The sequence below is a fragment of the Podarcis muralis genome, chromosome 3 (assembly GCF_964188315.1).
Source record: "Podarcis muralis chromosome 3, rPodMur119.hap1.1, whole genome shotgun sequence".
Lineage (NCBI taxonomy): Eukaryota > Metazoa > Chordata > Lepidosauria > Squamata > Lacertidae > Podarcis > Podarcis muralis.
This window is the reverse complement of record NC_135657.1, coordinates 98,098,118-98,116,675: the sequence shown is the minus strand read 5'-3', so window position 1 is coordinate 98,116,675 and position 18,558 is coordinate 98,098,118. Positions and strand designations below refer to the sequence as shown.

The 18,558-nt window shown below is 41.5% G+C and overlaps 1 protein-coding gene across 3 annotated transcripts in view; it reads left to right on the top strand.

Moving 5' to 3' along the window:
- CSMD1 (CUB and Sushi multiple domains 1) overlaps positions 1-18,558 on the top strand; it is a 939,172-nt gene that overhangs the window by 901,300 nt on the left and 19,314 nt on the right. For 2 of the 3 annotated variants that reach the window (XM_028722385.2, XM_077926389.1), the window contains 5 exons: positions 326-499; positions 4,566-4,639; positions 6,405-6,516; positions 8,405-8,584; positions 12,448-12,492. In XM_028722385.2, coding sequence (XP_028578218.2) covers positions 326-499; positions 4,566-4,639; positions 6,405-6,516; positions 8,405-8,584; positions 12,448-12,492 — 585 coding nt within the window. The remainder of the gene's footprint in view (positions 1-325; positions 500-4,565; positions 4,640-6,404; positions 6,517-8,404; positions 8,585-12,447; positions 12,493-18,558) is intronic. The other variant, XM_077926388.1, reaches the window with a different exon arrangement.

The following is an 18,558-nucleotide window of genomic DNA, read 5'->3' as shown; positions in this document are numbered from 1 at the left end:
AGCCGGAGCCCTTTCTCAATACTGTCCTCTCAATACTAGGTACCTCATCTGTAAATTAGGCATCTCATTTAATATCACTTTTGTGGGGTGTTTAATGGCACACCAGGGCATTCAATACTTGCAAACAAATGATGATAGCAATAAATTAGCATTCAAAAATCGATGTAAATTGGATAAGCAGTGTGGTGCCTGCTAACTCGTATTCACACACACACACACACACACACACACACACACACACACACACAAAACCCCCCTTCACTATGCATATGCTATACATCATTTTAAAGCCTTTTATTGAACATGTTCCCTTTTTCTGTAATAGCTGTCTTTTGTGGAGAGCCTGGTACACCAGCCGAGGGGCGACTCAGTGGCAAAAGTTTCACCTACAGATCTGAAGTGTCTTTTCAGTGCAGACCACCTTTGATACTAATAGGATCTTCAAGGAGAATATGCCAAGCAGATGGCAGTTGGAGTGGAATTCAGCCAACATGCATTGGTAATTGCTACAATTATTTATTTGTGCTGTGCCTAAGCGCTGCTTCACACATGTTTCCTACTCTGTTGAAGATAAACTAAAATGAGAGAAGCTGCTGTGCATGGGATAAACTTGAGGTTTAATCCAGGCATAGGCAAACTTGGCCCTCCAGATGTTTTTGGCCTACAACTCCCATGATCCCTAGCTAGCAGGACCAGTGGTAAGGGATGATGGGAAAGCCTATCCTCTTCCCAGAGGGGAGGTGTTGTGAGTGGGAATCGCTTCCCACGTCCGCAGGAGGGGTGTGGCCGGGGCCCCTGCGTCATTGGGAGTCCTGGGCCCGCGTCACACACTCCAGCCAGCCAATCTGGCGGGCTGGTGGGCGTGGTTTGGCCCGCCCTTTTAGGCTTTGCCTCACCACTTGACCTTGCTATGGACCTTGGTTGGTTGCCCAAGGGGCCTTGTAGGAATTTTTTCCACTTGGCGGATTGGCTCTAGCCACCTGGTTTTTCGCCTACCTTGTAGTAAAACGTCACAACTTTGTAAGGTTTGGCAGTTAGGCATTGCTTAGGCAACTGTGAAATTTGCCCCCAAAACCACCCTGCACTCATGCAGTAGATTGCATGGGAGTTGGGACTTCCATTGGCTAACATTAATTGTTGCACAGGGAGGTGTCATAGAGATTGCTCCTGGGGAGGGAAAAATTAAAACCTGCCCTTGTTACATGCTGTGGTCTTGAGGGAACCGCACCCTGACTTTCCCCGATATTTCAAATTGCACAAAATGGGATTGCTACTTATGTGTTTAACATCATGTGCAGTTTGAGTGTGTAAAAAGGTCACCATAAGTTTCTAAAAGACATATGTTCTTAACGTTGCATTTATAAATTCACCTCCCCGGTAGTCTGCTGGAAATACAATCTCTCTGTGTGCGTGTGTGTATTCCAGTGAAGTGTGAGCAGACCTCCAGTCATCAGCCAAGTTTCCCCACTCTCCTCCTCACATCTTCCCTGCTTGTACCCACCCCCCAATCCACTCTTGAAAATTTAAGACTGATGGAATGATATGGGATGATAGATAATCAATGGGATGCTGGTGGTCGTGAACAGAAGTTTATTTTCATCACCTGTGGATCCAAACAGTGTGTGTGTGTGTGTGTGTGTGTGTGTGTGTGTGTTGTGTGTTCGTCCGTATAATTTTTGTTACGGAACATGCCCAAGTGAATTTGATGCCATTTGAGCATCAAAGGTACTATTTTTTTTAATCAGGAAAAAGCTCCGTGTTCATAAAGATTTGCTGAAGCTTAGAAAATGGCATATAAATCTGCAGTTTATAAGATCAAATGCATCTGATCCGTTGAGATTCTTAGTGCAGACTTTCCACATTTTGAAGAATCAGGACAACATGATTCAAATGCAAATTACCTGTACAGTCATACCTTGGGTTACAGATGCTTCAGGTTGCGCATTTCCGGGTTGTGCACTGCACCGAACCTGGAAGTACCGGAACAGGTTACTTCTGGATTTCAGCACATGCGCAGAAGCACTAAATTGAGCTTTGCGCATGTGCAGAAACGCCGAATCGTGACCCTTGCGTGCGCAGACTCAGCTCTGCGGGTTGCGAATATGCCTCCCGCACGGATCACGTTCGCAACCCGAGCTTCTACTGTATACCCTATTGATGTCAGGATTCACCCCAGTGGGGATGCATGGGATTTTTGTGGGAGGTTTTTGCTTTGCTGCAGCTATATCAATTGCCTTCATATTTAAAAATCAAGTGCTTCCTAAGCAGACAGAAGGAATCATTCTAATTAAGATCAGCTTAAGGAATTGTTCTAATGCATTGTCCAATAAGCTCCCTGACACAAAACCACAGAATGGGACTCATTGTGCAATTATTTTGTTGAATCTAGCCCCCTGTTTTATTTTCCATTTACTTTTTCCTTACTCCAGATTCCTTGATTCATTCAACATTTATGCTAGGATAACTTTTATAATTTCCTTACTGGGACAATATATTCTCTTTTGGGGACTGTGCTCAGTTCTCACGTTGCTTACTCCTTTGTCCCCTCCTCTCCCAAACAGCCCCTTTCATCCAAGAGCATAGAATTTTGCTTTCAGGCATTTTTCATCCATCGTTTTTCTTCATCTCAGTAATTTCCCAGGCTGGGAATTTCCCAGCCTCCCGCATCTTCTCTTGTCTGCCCACCTGGTAAGGGTAAAAGTCAGTCAGCTTTCACAATAAGACAGAGCAATTCCACTGCCTTCTCCATCTCACAAATAATGCAGCATTAATGACAAGTAACTCAGTCCTGTACAGTTAGGTGACCTTGTCCCTACGGGTAGAGTTTGATTTTTATGTTGGTGGTGCTAAACTGATCCAGTGCTCTCGGGTTAAAGGAAATCCTGGCGATGGAGCACCATCCATTTAAAGTAATAATTCTACTCTGCGACTGATCTTTTCCCCTTTTGAAATAGTTTTGCGCAGTTAAAAGAATCTTATTTTTCTTCCTCTCCACCTGAGCAGCTGCAACCCTTAAGGCTGCTTTAGCAGCCATGTTAATCTCCTGTAGAGCTCTTAACTTCACTAGCACATCACTGAGACCATTAAGGTCTTTAAAAAGAAAGGGAAACAGTATTAACACTTCATGGTTTCATTTGATGTTTAGAGAGTTAATGAATATCTTGTATTAAAGTAGCACCGTCAAAGCCAGTGAGAGTCCACCAAGGGAACTGGCTTGCAAGTCACTCTGTGGCAACTGAAAGAGGAGGCAGAGTTCCCTTCTTTTTGTTTAAGCACCAGGACACAGGGGTGGGGAGAAGGATTGGCCCTAGTGTGGACGTTTGATGCTCGCATGGAGCTGACACAGGTTTTCCCTACCTCAGCCTTCAACGTCACTTCCTGGTGCTTGAAACCTTTCCACCACAGTTGCCCGCTGAGGCCACTGGCAATTTGCTAAAGCTTGCCTTCAGTGGCTGCTGGAAGCACATCAGCCAGTTACTAGTAGTTAAAAAAGAGAGCAACTTTTCAATAGGTGGAATTATTGCCTAATTGTGTCTGTAGAGCTTTGCTGGGGGCACCATTCTGGAGGAGCCCACAAGATGGTACCGTTCAGGATTTTTTTTTACACCGCATCGTATTTCTGTATGTGCGTGTAATTTGCTTTTAGTAGGCAGCACTGAACCACAAAACCATGTTTGAACATTTACCATCCCGGGGAGATGGGATGCTGAGGTAGTAAATCCAATTTTGAATTTCATAATCTGAGCTGAGATGTTTTTAGAGTAACAATGATCCTTTGTAAACAGCACTTCCCCAAAGGTGACACTGTCTAATTTTTCCTTGCTACTTTTATTCAGCCACTGCAGCTGTAAGTCAGTTCCTACACACACACTAGATTCCCCCCCCCCCCCCGTTGGTGGGATATTGTTTCATTTTCCCATTAGCAGATGCACAGTCAAACTGCTGATGAAGTTAAAAGTCCCTTGATTGCTGAAGTACACTTTTTTATATATAAGTCATGTGTTACGCTCTCATCTGTCTGAGTTCTGAAGCCTGTAAGATTTGCTTTGTAAATAAGTCCATTATATATTCCACTGACAACATGATTAAAGTGGCTGCCTGGGATTGAAATGTAAAATCAGGCTAGAAATAGGAAGTAGAAGATCCTATTTTTTTCTGGATTATAAGGTTACAAATACTGTGCATTGGAAATTACTACAGCTTAGCAAAATGCCTATCATTATGGTGGACATTGTGCATGACAGGCTTGGGTACGGCAAGGAGCCTTTGGGTTCCCTTGCGCACAAAAACACTATGCAAGGAGTGGACTCCCACTGTCCTAAGTTTAGCACTTTGCCATTCACTCCTAAAGAGAAAAGGTAACCCTTTACAGAAAATCAAGTGATACCTCCAGAACTACATTTCAATGGGGCCAAAAACTTTGTTCCCTTTGGTGTTATGTATTGTAGAATGTAAGTTTTCTTTTTTACTGATCGTATGTTAGGTGCTCTGGGAGACTTAAATAACGTATTCCTGCATAACAGGCTGCTCATGAATTCCCTACTCACTTCCGTTTTCAATTGCAGATCCTGCTCACAACAGTTGCCCAGATCCCGGCACACCCCATTATGGAATACAGAATAGTTCTAGAGGCTATGAGGTAATTTTTTTGGCGCTGTTAGATTTAGAGTACCTGTTTGCACATGGTGCTTTAGGAGCACCGATCTTGGTCTGCTAGAAACCTAGGGTTTTGTGCCGAGTTGTTTCCAGCTTTTAAAAGCCCATGCGTTTTAAAATGTCTTCTTCCAGCATTTTCAAGAGAACCTTCCTGTTGATTTCATTGAACAGCTTGAAACATTGAAACCTTCTGACAATGATTATAACATAAGCATTTTTAAGTAAAAGGGGGGGGGGGAGGACACCCAGTATTTATTTTAGCGATAAGAATAATATGAGCATGGTCAGAATGGCTGGTGCTCAATTAACATTTTTGATCTTTTTTTGGGAGGGGCAACAGATAGTTTGTCAAGTAATTTCGTTTAATTGGTGAATTGTGATGAATCTCCAGCACAAATGCTGAAACGGAAATTATCATGCATATTGGTCAATGTACTGCTTGATTGTGTGCTCTCCATATAATCTCTCAATTAGGCACAAGGCAGTAACTTGAGGGTCTGTCTTGAGAGCAATTGACAAATAGTTTCAAAAGTACATAAACACCACAGCTGACTTAACATTTTGCATATTTATGACTGTTTCAAGTGAAATTCTACCACAGTGTGAACCGTAAAGGTCAGTAAGAAGTCAGTAAGTCAACGTGTCTGTTGTGGAGGTTTGACTCCAATTTCCTCATCCTTTGCAAAACCATAATCAGTCTTTAAATGATAAAGATTGGGCAATTATCTATCTTCTCCTCTTACCCCATTTTTCTCCTGAGTGAAATGGTTTGCTGTATTATTTTCTTACTAGTGCAAAACTGAATATTGAATGCACAGGCTCACATATACAGTTACTGGTCAATTGAAAACGACATGTTTGCAACTTTGACTGTTGGGTGATTTACCATGGGCTCTATCTATATGGGGAAAGGACAACTTTTTCTGCCAGGGTTTCTTCTCCTGAGTCAATCAGTCTTGAAGGAAAGCTTTCTAACTCTTTCACATTAATTAGTTAAAGCTATAGTTGAAGAGTGGAAGGGACGCGGGTGGCGCTGTGGGTAAAAGCCTCAGCGCCTAGGGCTTGCCGATCGAAAGGTCAGCGGTTCGAATCCCTGCGGCGGGGTGCGCTCCCGTTGCTCGGTCCCAGCGCCTGCCAACCTAGCAGTTCGAAAGCACCCCCAGGTGCAAGTAGATAAATAGGGATCGCTTACTAGCGGGAAGGTAAATGGCGTTTCCGTGTGTGGCTCTGGCTCGCCAGAGCAGCGATGTCACGCTGGCCACGTGACCCGGAAGTGTCTGCGGACAGCGCTGGCCCCCGGCCTCTTGAGTGAGATGGGTGCACAACCCTAGAGTCTGTCAAGACTGGCCCATACGGGCAGGGGTACCTTTACCTTTACCTTTATAGTTGAAGAGTAGGATAAGCTGATGTACTTAGCAGCCCTTAAAGCGAAAAAGTAGAATTTATATTTTAAAACAAAACAAAAATAATATTCACATTGAGGAATGCAGTCACTGTGTTTGTCACACATGTCAGTTCACGGAGGACCGAGCTGTTTTCACGAAACGCAGACAAAATGGGGAGAGAGATAATGTGTGCCAAGCATTTGGTGTTCTTCTCCATGGAAACTCTCTGTATTCATTGACTTGATTGGAAAAGGAAAAGAAGGGAAATGTCCAAAATGTTATTTTGTGTTGTGGCAAAGAGATGAATATTATGTGTTCTATTGTTGTTATTTCTCCTTTTAAATTTTCTTTTTAATTCTTTAGGTTGGGAGCAGAGTCTTTTTCAGATGTAGGAAGGGTTATCACGTGCAGGGGTCAACTACACGCACTTGTCTTGCAAATCTAACTTGGAGTGGCATACAGCCCGAATGCATTTGTAAGTAACAAATGTTAACTACTTCAGTTATGTATCTTTTTTAAAAAAAAATGATGATGATGATGATAAAGAAGAAACAGGATGGTAAAAATAAAAACTTCACTTTCAATACCTGGCACAAGGTCACTACTCAGAAGCAATATTTGCTTGGGTGATCCAGGCAGCTGTGGAGCATTCTAGCTCAGGTCTTGTGTACATGTTGTATTTGCTTACATGTACATGGCCTCTTATGTGACGGGAGATTTCTGGACCAGTGAGAGCTGGACCATAAAGAAAGCTGATCGCCGAATAATTGATGCTTTTGAATTATGGTGCTGGAGGAGACTCTTGAGAGTCCCATGGACTGCAAGAAGATCAAACCTATCCATTCTGAAGGAAATCAGCCCTGAGTGCTCACTGGAAGGACAGATCCTGAAGCTGAGGCTCCAGTACTTTGGCCACCTCATGAGAAGAGAAGACTCCCTGGAAAAGACCCTGATGTTGGGAAAGACACAAGGAGAAGGGGACAACAGAGGACAAGATGGTTGGACAGTGTTCTCGAAGCTACGAACATGAGATTGACCAAGCTGCGGGAGGCAGTGGAATACAGAGTGCCTGGCGTGCTCTGGTCCATGGGATCACAAAGAGTCGGACATGACTAAACAACAACAACTATGCCATAATTATCATATACCCTTAGATGTGTGGAAGTGGGAAGGAAGCCTTGTTTTAGATAAGGACTGGGTTCTTCAAAAATTACGCTCAGTTGCTTTTCTTCCTGGATTTTGGAGTTCTGAATTACCCACACTTGTTTCTGAAGTGCAACCAATACATTAGGAATTCTTAATCTCTCTCTCTCTCTCTCTCTCTCTCTCTCTCTCTCTCTCTGTGTGTGTGTGTGTGTGTGTAAACACACCACAGACAAACATTTTTATCAGACAGGTGCATGCATTTCTTTCCTTAGTTTAGTTTTCTCATGATTTCCTGTCCCCCATTAACAAAACATAGCTGCACATGGAAAAAGCAGTGCAAAAAAAGCAGTAATGTGATTGCATGCACAGTTGCAATCTGGCTTTTTCTTCCAGTATTGCTTCTCCCCTGTCATTCTGATCCATTCCAAGAAATTCAGTGCTGACGTGACTGTGGCTCTTGGCCTCAGAAAGGGGCATCCTCCATCCCTAGCCCTATAGTCAAAGTATGATTAAGTGTCAGGCAAATGTCCCAGGCTCTGCATGAAATGCTTGAAGATTAATATATTTAGATTTTTTTATGACAGCTAGAAGACAAAAAAGAAGACATCAGAGAGCATATTCAGTAAAGTACATTGATGCGAAGCAAGACTGACCTTAGGTTCTTATCTTATTTCAAATTAACTTTGAGATGCTGTGAATGAGCAGAGCACAAAGAAGAAGAGAAGTATACTTACAGTGGCTTGTACAACCAGTGTAGCATAGTAAAAACCTTTCTATGGAACCTTTATTTTGCAGAGGTTTATAATGAATTTATTTAGCACAGAAATCACTGTGTAATTTTCAAGGTTCTTTGAGTCACTGAAATGGAAGTGAAGCAGACAGCTCAGTAATTCATAGTACTGATCACAGCCTAATTTGCAATGACGTGTGGTTTAGCTTTCCTTTTCTTTTTCTCTGTTACCTTCCTAATAATCTTCCATGTGCGGGGAAAGAAGGTGTTCTGAATACTCTCGAGTCCAACTTATTTTACATTTCTCGCTCACATTGCTTCTTTGTCAAAAAAACATGTTCACCTGCAACACAGAAAAAACATGCCAAGCTATTCATAACATGGAAGTTGACTACATTTTTGCTTACAGTAACAACACGTTCATTGCATTTTTCTGGATTTGGATATATACTTTGCTGATATATATATATATTTTTCAAACTTTCAGCTCATGCTTGCAGGCAGCCAGAGACACCTGCAAACGTGGATGTGAAAGCAATTGATCTGCCTACCTTAGGCTACACTTTGGTGTATACGTGTCAGCCAGGATTTTTCCTTGCCGGTGGATCAGAACACCGAACGTGTAAGCCAGATATGAAATGGACAGGAAAGTCGCCGGTTTGTAAAAGTAAGTTACTGACGAAAATAATGCTTCAATTAGTTTCTACTTGCTAACAAGTCCAAGCTCATGCATAATAATAAAAAATGTGCGCTGTGATGTGAATCAGGCCTGCTATGTTTCAAAATATTGCATTAGTATCCCTTTCCTGTGTATAGAATGATAAAAGTAGCAATGAACCCGTGAGATCGACGTGCCATTTTCAAGACTGAAGTGTGTATACGTTTCTTCTTTGCCCCACAAGTCATGCGTGTAGGTGTTCAGCTTCTTGAATGGGCTGGGCTACCTTTTGGGAAACTCTGGCAAGCAGTTACAAGAGTTGTTGAGAGCCTATCAGGCTGATGGGGCTGCTTAAAGCCTGTGACCGTATATGCACTTAGCTGGGGACCTTATTTCCTTCTCTTGGGGGGCGGGGGATAGGAGCAGATGGACCAGTGGCCAGCAAACCAGGAGCAGCCCAGCAGCTCACATTGCCAGCCCCCCTCCACTTACCCTCTGCGCAAACTTGGGAGTCTCACCTCGCCTCAGGGCTATGCCAACCTTGGAACCCTTACCTGCAGTGTCTCCTGGAATGCACCCATAGAAGACACAGCTTGTAAAGCTCATAGTATTGGTGATGCATATTTACTTCTTCCCCTGCATGAGCTGGGTTATCTCCTTATGCCTTGTTACATCTTTTGCAGAACATCTGCAGTAGCTGACCATGTTGAAATTGTATGTTCTTGTAATCACGATGCTAGGATAGAGACAATTTCCAGGTGTCTTTCATACCCAAAAATAGATACCCTGTGTGTCCCTGCTTTAACTAGCCTCATGGCTTCCAATGAGCCAGTCATTTGCTCTGAACTACTCTGAACCTAAGAGTTCCTTGGAGGAGTTGCAGGCTCCCTACTGGAGCAGCAGTCCTGTGCTACAGGCACAAAACACATAGAGGCACCTTGGTGATATCCAGTTGCCACTTCTCAACTTCAACCACACAGCAACCTTCAAAGTGCGAGTGAGCATTTCTACCATGTAACTGAGTGGCCAGGATGGAATTTGCAGACCTTCTCGATACCTACAAACACACCCCTGCTTCCTCCTCCATTATCCATGAGGCGGAATCAAGTCTTAAAATCAAGTCTAGACTTTCTTTCAGATTGTGCTTTCCTATGGGAAACAGTGACAACCCCTGATATTCATCCTGACTTTCCCTTGAAATGTGTTAAAACATCCATATCCACTGCACGCAGTGGGGCAGTGCTAGAAATCTGCTAGATATCTCATTTAGAGGCTGTATGCTGAGCTGAATTGCCCCGAGTTATGATTTCTTTTGACAAGGGACGACCTTTCTTCAAACAGCCGAAATACGTATGAATATTGAAAGTGTTTCTCTTCTTTTTGTCACTCTTGGACATTAATCTCAGATCCCTAAAGGCTGGGTTTTTTTAAGTCTCCAGAGAATTGTTTTGTCCCTGACCTAGTCCATGGGGCATTGCTCACTGAAGCTCCCAAACAAACCAATCTTCATTGACTTCATTGTGTATAGAACTTTTCAGTTAAAAGTACTATTAGAAAAATTGAAGGGGGCTTTACAACTGTACAAGTGGAAATGCAACCCAAGATACAGATTTGCCATACCTTTACTTGAAAGGAGTTTGTCTGCAGCAGACAAGAATCTTGCTTGTCCTTGGGCAGGGATTTGTTCCAAGTTTCTAACGGAAAATATTTGTTGTTTTGTGCAATATGTATCTATGTGTTTTCTCCTTCCAATCATTATGATGTGGGTGGTGAGATCATTTCTCTCCATGCAACTGGTGGCATATTGATTTTTTATTATTATTATTTTAAAAAAGGCTGTAAGGCTGCAGTGATTTCTGATTGGATTACCTCATGTCCCCTGACCCTTCCAGTGGATTAAATATGGCGTAACCACTACTCTTTAGTCCTTTATCATCAATAGTAGACAAAGGCCATGTAAAACAAGCAGATATTGGGACAAAGTTTCATACAATTACATGTGATGTGTATTTTGCCCTCAGCTTTTTGTGTTTTTATCTTCCAAATCATTTGTGCTTCACAGTGTTTCTGATTTAGGGTTCAATTGGAGGTTAAACATGGCATCTTGGCACCTGCTGTATCTCTTGAAGGGTAGCCTCTTATGAGTCAGTGTGTGCTTATACTTCTTCAGGAATTTCTCATAGTGCAACAAATGTGTGCTGCCTCGTCTTTGTGCAGCAGTCTTAAGAATGGGACTTGCTCTTAGAAATGAGGAGAAGCTGAACTCTATATGATTTAGCCTCCCTCTGGCATGATATAGCCTGTCTTGTCTCTCAGACATGGTTGGAGGAAGGTCTCCACAACTCTTGACACTACTTGCTATAGTTTCCTGTCAGGTCAGATGGACACTCTGCGTGACCATCTTATGAATTACATGGTGTGTCCCCACCCTCTCAAGGAAGAATGACAAGTAAGTAGCACTCTCCTATATATCAAACAAAACTAGGTTGGGCTTGAATGGGGTGGGGGTGGGGGGTGTTGCAACTAAGTTTCCCTTAATCTCAGTCTATGTCACAGTCTTACAGTTTTTCATGTGTTGTCTTTTAGTGTTTAATGTATATATAGTACTAAAGGTGTCAAATTATGAAATGATTTATGGGTCCTGCAAGAATACTGGATCAAATAAATATGTAATTTTTTTTGTTTTTCATTTATATGAAAAACAATGTTTTCATATAAATCTACATGTTTCTTTTATAAACAATCTACATGTCTCATTCTAGTAAGAATTAGCAGCAGAAGCAAAAAGATAGAGTTTGTGACACCCCTGGTCAAAATTTGCCCATGGGTCTTCAGCCCTGTAACATTACCTAATTCAACTTGTTTGAGGATGAGCTCTGCTCCTTGCCATTTAACAATGTGCCTAAAACCAACCTGAACAAAAGGCCCTATAAGATTTAATTTCTCAGACAGCATTCTTACACGGCAGATATATCAATAAATTAATAGATTCTGATGGAACAATCTGAGATGCATTTCAGAATTCAAGCTTTCTGCTGAACAATCTTAAAACAATTAGGCAAACTATGGGTGTCACAAGTATCAAAGGCAGCAGGTGTCTGTGTTATTTTTAGAGAGAAGGATGAAAGCCTAGGATCTGCCTAGGGAACAGAATCAGGCTTGCAGATCTGCCCCTTGCCCCTCTCTTCATTCTAGTCTTGGGCTGGAATCTTCAACACGCTTAGTAGGGTGTAAGCCCAATTGGGTGCAGTGGGACCTACTTCAGAGTAATTATGCCTAGGATTGTGTTATTAGTAGATTAGTGGCAACGTCACCCCAATACATGGTGGCCATGTATGCATTGCAGTGCACACTTAAGTAGCACTCTTTAATATAGCACACATGCCAAAGATTTATCCACCACAGCTGGCATGTATTATGAAGCATTGTAATTGTCTTGGCAGTTCCTGGGGTATTATACAATTAGTTCAGTATAATTTAATTGTAGGTTACAAGTATGTATATATGTAATAATAATGATGGACATACAGGTGCAACATCTTTGTCACCAATATAAGGCTCTCTGTTACAACACTGTAGCTGATATAAAACTAATCATTTTTTAGAAATGAGTGCAGTAATTATTTCTGCAATCAGCAAGCTTGCCACAATACAAATGGACTCCCTGGAGATTTCCATCTCATTCTTTTTCCCCCTCTCTGATGAGTGTGTAGAATTATAACTGCTTGGATATGTAATATAGATTTTACTTCTGCTATAAATGGTAGGCGTATTGGAGAACACACAATTGCCTCAATCAAGAATGATGTATCAACATTCTATACATAACTCAGTATGTTCATAAAAATGATAATTTGTCTTTTTACTTGTAGGTAAAGGAGTGAGAGAAGTTAATGAAACAATAACTAAAACTCCAGGTTTGTATACGAGAACAGTTTTAGAACTAAATACATTAAATCGCTCTCTAGTCCAGTGTTTCTCATACAGCAAAATTCTTTCTAACTTTCAAATGAATCATTTCATTACAAATGACAAAACGAAACAATTTCACAAAAGTACTGGCATATAAAAATTGCTGTCCGAAATTGGTCATGACACAACTCTCTCTCTGTCTCTCTCTCTGTGCGTATATATATATATATACAGCCTTTAATACAATGTCCTCTTATGTGGCATAATTGAAGATGTTTGTATGGCTTAGCTTTCATGGAGACAGTAAATCAGTGTCTGGGTTATACTACTATAGGCTACAGGTCGGGGTTCATATGACTGAATGCCGCTCCATGAGAAAAAAATGTCTCCACATAGAAAATGAAGGATTCTAATGCTCCATTATATTTTCCTGTGTGGAGAGAATGGAATTTCACACATGGCCAATACGAAGATAGATCCATTCCATCTACGTATGGTATTTTTTTTAAAAAAATAAAAAATAATCTTACCAGGTGGTCCAAGAGTTGGCTTTTCACCACCCTCCCTCCATTATTTAACATGTTCTACCCACTTGGCATGGCTAGAAAGCACAGCAGATGCCCACATGGCTTGCAAAAGGGCCTCAAAAGTCCTTGGGATAACAGGATGTGATGACATGCCATCCCTCCTTTGACACTGTATGGGGGGGGGGGATGTTTTCATGGAAGGGTACATAGGGGCAGGTATCTCCCCACCCCTCACCCCTATCCAAGTTCAGAAGAGGGATGGCACATCAAATCCCCTTGTAGGTGTTTTCAGACTGATTTTCAAGGCATTCAACAACTGCTACTCTTCGTGGTCATTCCAAGTATGTAGAACCAGTTTTTAAAAGGGGGAGGTTAAAAGGTAGCCCATGTAACATGGGCCCTAATTAAGAGAAAAGTAGATTTCGGCGTTCTGATTCACAAGTGCATTTAAGGGCTCCGGGTCAGTTGTGTTGTCTTTGGAATTAAGATTACTCCCCTCTCCCCCCCCCCCCAAAAAAAATAATTCCCAAGCATTCCTAAAATACACTTATACTCTCAATCATATGCGTCTCCACCTGCAATCTGAGGTAGTACAACCCATACATTCTCGTTTCAGTGAGAACTAGGCCAATACCAAAAGAGTAATTTTACATATTAAACACAAGGCGCTAGATAAAGTTGCTTTATATCAGACAGTGCACGATAATGGAGAGCCTTATAATGAAAGTAGAATTGCATTATGCTGAGATTTCAGGTAAAATCTATTTTGTTTTCATCTTATGAATGTTCAAGTTCACAATAATAAAAAAATGTATTCTAAAATTTAGATTTGGAAATGAAATTTACACTTTTGCCTAAATCTGCTTAAAGTTGCATAACTTTATATGAGTAAATGTTAAACTCACAGCACTTGTCGGCACATTTTTTTACAATTGCAATGGGAAAACCACTTTTCAAAGCAGATAGTAGAGTTGACACTTTACCTGTCTCCTAAATGGAGGAAGAAGAAAGTGGCACGTGCTCAGACTAGTTCCGTATAACACAGACTTGGGGCGACTCCACACATTGTATAACATGTTTGCAGACACATGTAATATATAGGTAGTTCACATTAGAAGTTGTGATTGGCTGTGCAACTCTTTTTATGCTGAAAACAACAAAAACCACCTAGATTTCAAGCTGTATTAAATACCACCACCCCTGTGAGCAGTTTCATTAAGATAGTTATTGCTGACATAAACTTGGATCCATTCTATATGCAGAAAATGTATTCAATTTGTGTGACTTTCATTATGCACCTTGTGCAAAAGGTAAAGGGACCCCTGACCATTAGGTCCAGTCGTGACCGACTCTATGGTTGTGGCGCTCATCTCGCTTTATTGGCCGAGGGAGCCGGGGTACAGCTTCCGGGTCATGTGGCCAGCATGACTAAGCCGCTTCTGGCAAACCAGAGCAGCGCACGGAAATGCCGTTTACCTTCCCGCCGGAGCGGTACCTATTTATCTACTTGCACTTTGACGTACTTTTGAACTGCTAGGTTGGCAGGAGCAGGGACTGAGCAATGGGAGCTCACCCCGTCATGGGGATTCAAACCGCCGACCTTCTGATCGGCAAGTCCTAGGCTCTGTGGTTTAACCCACAGCGCCACCCACGTCCCTAGCACCTTGTGCTAGGACACCACAAATGAAATAAAATCCCAAGGTGTTGTTCTGCTTGCACAAAAGGAAGCAACATAGCCTCTCTATTCTGACACTGTGTGAACTCTTGTATGCAAGAGTGTTAGCAGCAATTGTTTCCCTTTTGCTCAAAATTGTTTAGATCCAGCCCATCATCGAGCTCAGTTCACTTGATTCCCCCAAAACATAACTTGCAGCACTTTAAGTGAAATTTACGCTGGTTCCTAGAGGGAGAAGTGCTTGGCTCTGCTCAAGTGTGTTTGTGCAATAACCATGCAGATACACCAGCTCTGCAGAGTTCATTAGACCATCACTGTAGGAAATGAGTGCATGTAAGAATTAGGCACTGCCTTCTACTAATGACCAGACTACCTGAAAAGCAAATATATATATGGTTCTACTTTTCTCTGCCACAGTTCATACATTCAGCTGGGGGCCGAGCTTCAACAACATAGTAGAAGAGTAGCTCTCACTCTTTTCTTTCTGCCGTGCAGATGCTTTGCAGTGCAAACTGTACTCCTCATAAGTGCTCCCTTGCACTGACACCTAGTTCAACCTGGTTGTCCATACAGAGGTCTCAGTTCACACTGAAGTGGTGGAGGGGAGATCCTGAGTGAAGGAAGGGAATAACTTGTGCCACTCCATCATGTTGGCTCATTAGTGCCCTCATTGAATGTATGAATCTCCTTTCTACTATACCAAATTGTATAAGATTTTAAACTTCCATCTGAGCAAATTTGTTGTGGAGTAATTCATTGTGCACTCATTAATAGTTATTAACTACCACGCTACTGTAGTTGAATCTTTTTCTCACTGCATAAGTTTAGTCAAATGAGTAGGGTAGGGAACAACCGTGCAAGTTGTCTTTTCTTGGTTTGTGTCAGTCTTGCAGTCTCTGCAATGTGTCTCTAGTGTTGAATGTGCAGCATGTACTTATTTATTGAAACAGTCTTACATGCAAAGTATGTTTCCTATGTCTCAAAGTCAACGCCTTTGTCATCTGAGATCACTTATGAGCTGATTTTGAGATACAGTGGTACCTCGGGTTACATATGCTCAGGTTACAGACTCCGCTAACCCAGAAATAGTACCTCGGGTTAAGAACTTTGCTTCAGGATGAGAACAGAAATTGTGCTCCGGCGGTGCGAAGGCAGCAGGAGGCCCCATTAGCTAAAGTGGTGCTTCAGGTTAAGAACTGTTCCAGGTTAAGAACGGACCTCTGGAACGAATTAAGTACTTAACCCGAGGTACCATTGTACAGTGCACAATCAATTTTTGATATATAATTTGTTGATATCCCTGTTTTTCTGGAAGTTTTGCTTTTATCTCTGTTATACTGCAAAATGATGAATATAGATCATCTACCAGATCCTAGCTTTGTTCACGCATTCCTAGAATTTTTATGGCTTGGAGATAGGGCTGCGTATGACCGCTCTGACTCTTCTGTCCCCATCCCACCCTAGTGCTCCTGTAGAAAGATCCAAAGTATCTGAAAGATCTAAGTGCAACCATCTGAATATGCAGAGAATCTCCTCTTCAGACCTTTCTTAAAAGGTGTCTGGCCCCATGACCCCTCCATACTTTATGCCCATACACATTCTTTGAATGGAATAATAGATTTTTATTTTTATTTCTACCTTGCTTAGGATGCCCTGCTAGGGATTTTGGTTTCTCTTACTTTCTCATTTTTGAATCTTTAATTTTAGTTCTCCACATTTCTGAAGCAATTAGCAAATGAGTCGTTTTTTTTAAATCCCTCACAAAAGTTCATCAGCATTTTAGTGAGAATTTTTATGTAATAAACACATTATTGTAAACACTTTTGATGAATACACATTTTTACAGTTAACTTTCCCTAACATAATGTGGCTTTTCATATGTAATTGTCACTGGTGTATTGGTGAAAAGTGTGCATAGAAATGCATATATCACTTTTTCTACACATTGGTTGGAGAACTGCACCACAAAAATCACAGAAATGTGAATTTTGAAGGATAGCAGTATTTTTGCAAATTAGGTAGTTCCTCTTAAAAATGCGAGCAAAATCTAATTTCTACCCCACCCCTACCTCTTGTGCACAATTTAGCTGTTACATCGGGATATGTTTGCACAAACTTTACGGGGAGGTTGTGCAATATTGGTTGTTTATTGAATGCCCGTTCTGATTTGCTTGAGGGAGGTTATATGACTTGACATTGGGAAATTGCTATCCCACACTTTCTAGTGCATTTTCTCATCACTTTCCTTACCACAAAAAAGTCTGATCTGAAGCAGGTTTATTGCACAAGATCACCAAATCCTCTTTTAATTGTGAAACCTGAATTTGTATGTTTTATTCAAATAGTGACCGTATGAAACTTTGTAACAAGATTTCCCAGCTGTTGGGAATTGCAAGTGCAGAAATCACAGTTGCAAATAAACTTAGCTTCCAGCAGGCATCTGGTTGGGCACTCTGCGATGCTGAGGTTGCTGGATTAGATGTGTCAATCGCCTGATCCAGCAGGCTGTTTTTTCTTCCCATGCAAGTGTATCAGAGCAACCAGGGAACAGCTGTCTTTTATTTGTCTATTCCCCCCCCCCCTGCTCTTCAGCCAAATAATAATAATATGGTCCCAGTCTTAACACTAGCTCTTAGCTGCAAACTTATTGAAATGACCAGCTGGTGAAACCTTAAGGAGAGAAAGAGAAAAGTTTCTGGTCTCTCAGCTCTGCTAATGGAGAAACCCTGCAAACTTACCTCTCCTTCTACTGTGCTGAGTGGAAGAACTACTTCATTTTACTTATAGGACCTAGATTGCTGTTTGATGTCAGGCTTTCATGCCCTTCTAATGATTTGGGCCGCTGTGAATTTTACTGCTTTTGTTGTTTACATTTTAGAGTGTTCCTAGTATTTTATCCCACTGCTCAGCTCTCCTTATGAAGGAATGAATAGGAATAAATAAAATAAATAAATTTCCCTAACTTAGCTTCTGACCTATCAGGTCCCATATAACACACCAGACGTGTGTTTTGCTCTGCTAGGTGCTCAGTTCCCATGCCATGTTTTTGGTTTTTTTTTTACAATTGAAGGCCGGAAACAAGAATAGCAAAGTTTCCTTAAGTTGGGAAATGTACATGCATACAATAGGGAGCTTGTCTTTCCTCAGTTTGGGCTTGGTGTATGATGACATTGCCTGGTGGAGAGCCACTATTCACATAATTTTGTCACATTGCTAGTGTGGGTTATTCCCTGCAGTTTTCCTAATGCAGTTCTAAGTGTACTTGGGTGCAGGAAAAATTTAACATGTGGAGCGTACCTCAGAATCCTTAGAATATTTCACACCAATTTCTGTAGCTTTAATTTATACCTCAGTAACTTCCATATGAGATTTTTTTAATGCTGCTGAGGCAATGTTTTTAATGCAGTCAACTTCAAATGGTAATAAAATGATGGTACAAAGTGCATTTAATGTGGTGCTGTGTTACACAGCTGTGTTGTTCCTGAAGATCATTCCACAATGTTTTCCTTCAAAAATGAATCCTGTTCAGCAAAGGTTCTCCTACAACTGTAATTAGTGGTTTCCTCTTTCTGTCCCTTTTATTGATTCCTGTTCAGCACAGCTTGAGGGGATTAGTGGTGTATTGCCTCTTAATAAGTCAGCTTTTGTTCGTGTGTGAGTTAATTGCTGGTTTCCTCTCATCCCCCCCCCCCACTTTATAATGAAATGTTGCTATTTTGCTAGATAAGAAATAAAATAAACAATTAAAAGAAGCCGGTAATTAAAACCCCTCCCATGGGAAACAGAAGCTGACTAATAAGCAATGATTCATCACTAATCCCTCAGGCTTGTCAAACAGGAAACAGTAAAACTGCCGTAGGAAACTTACT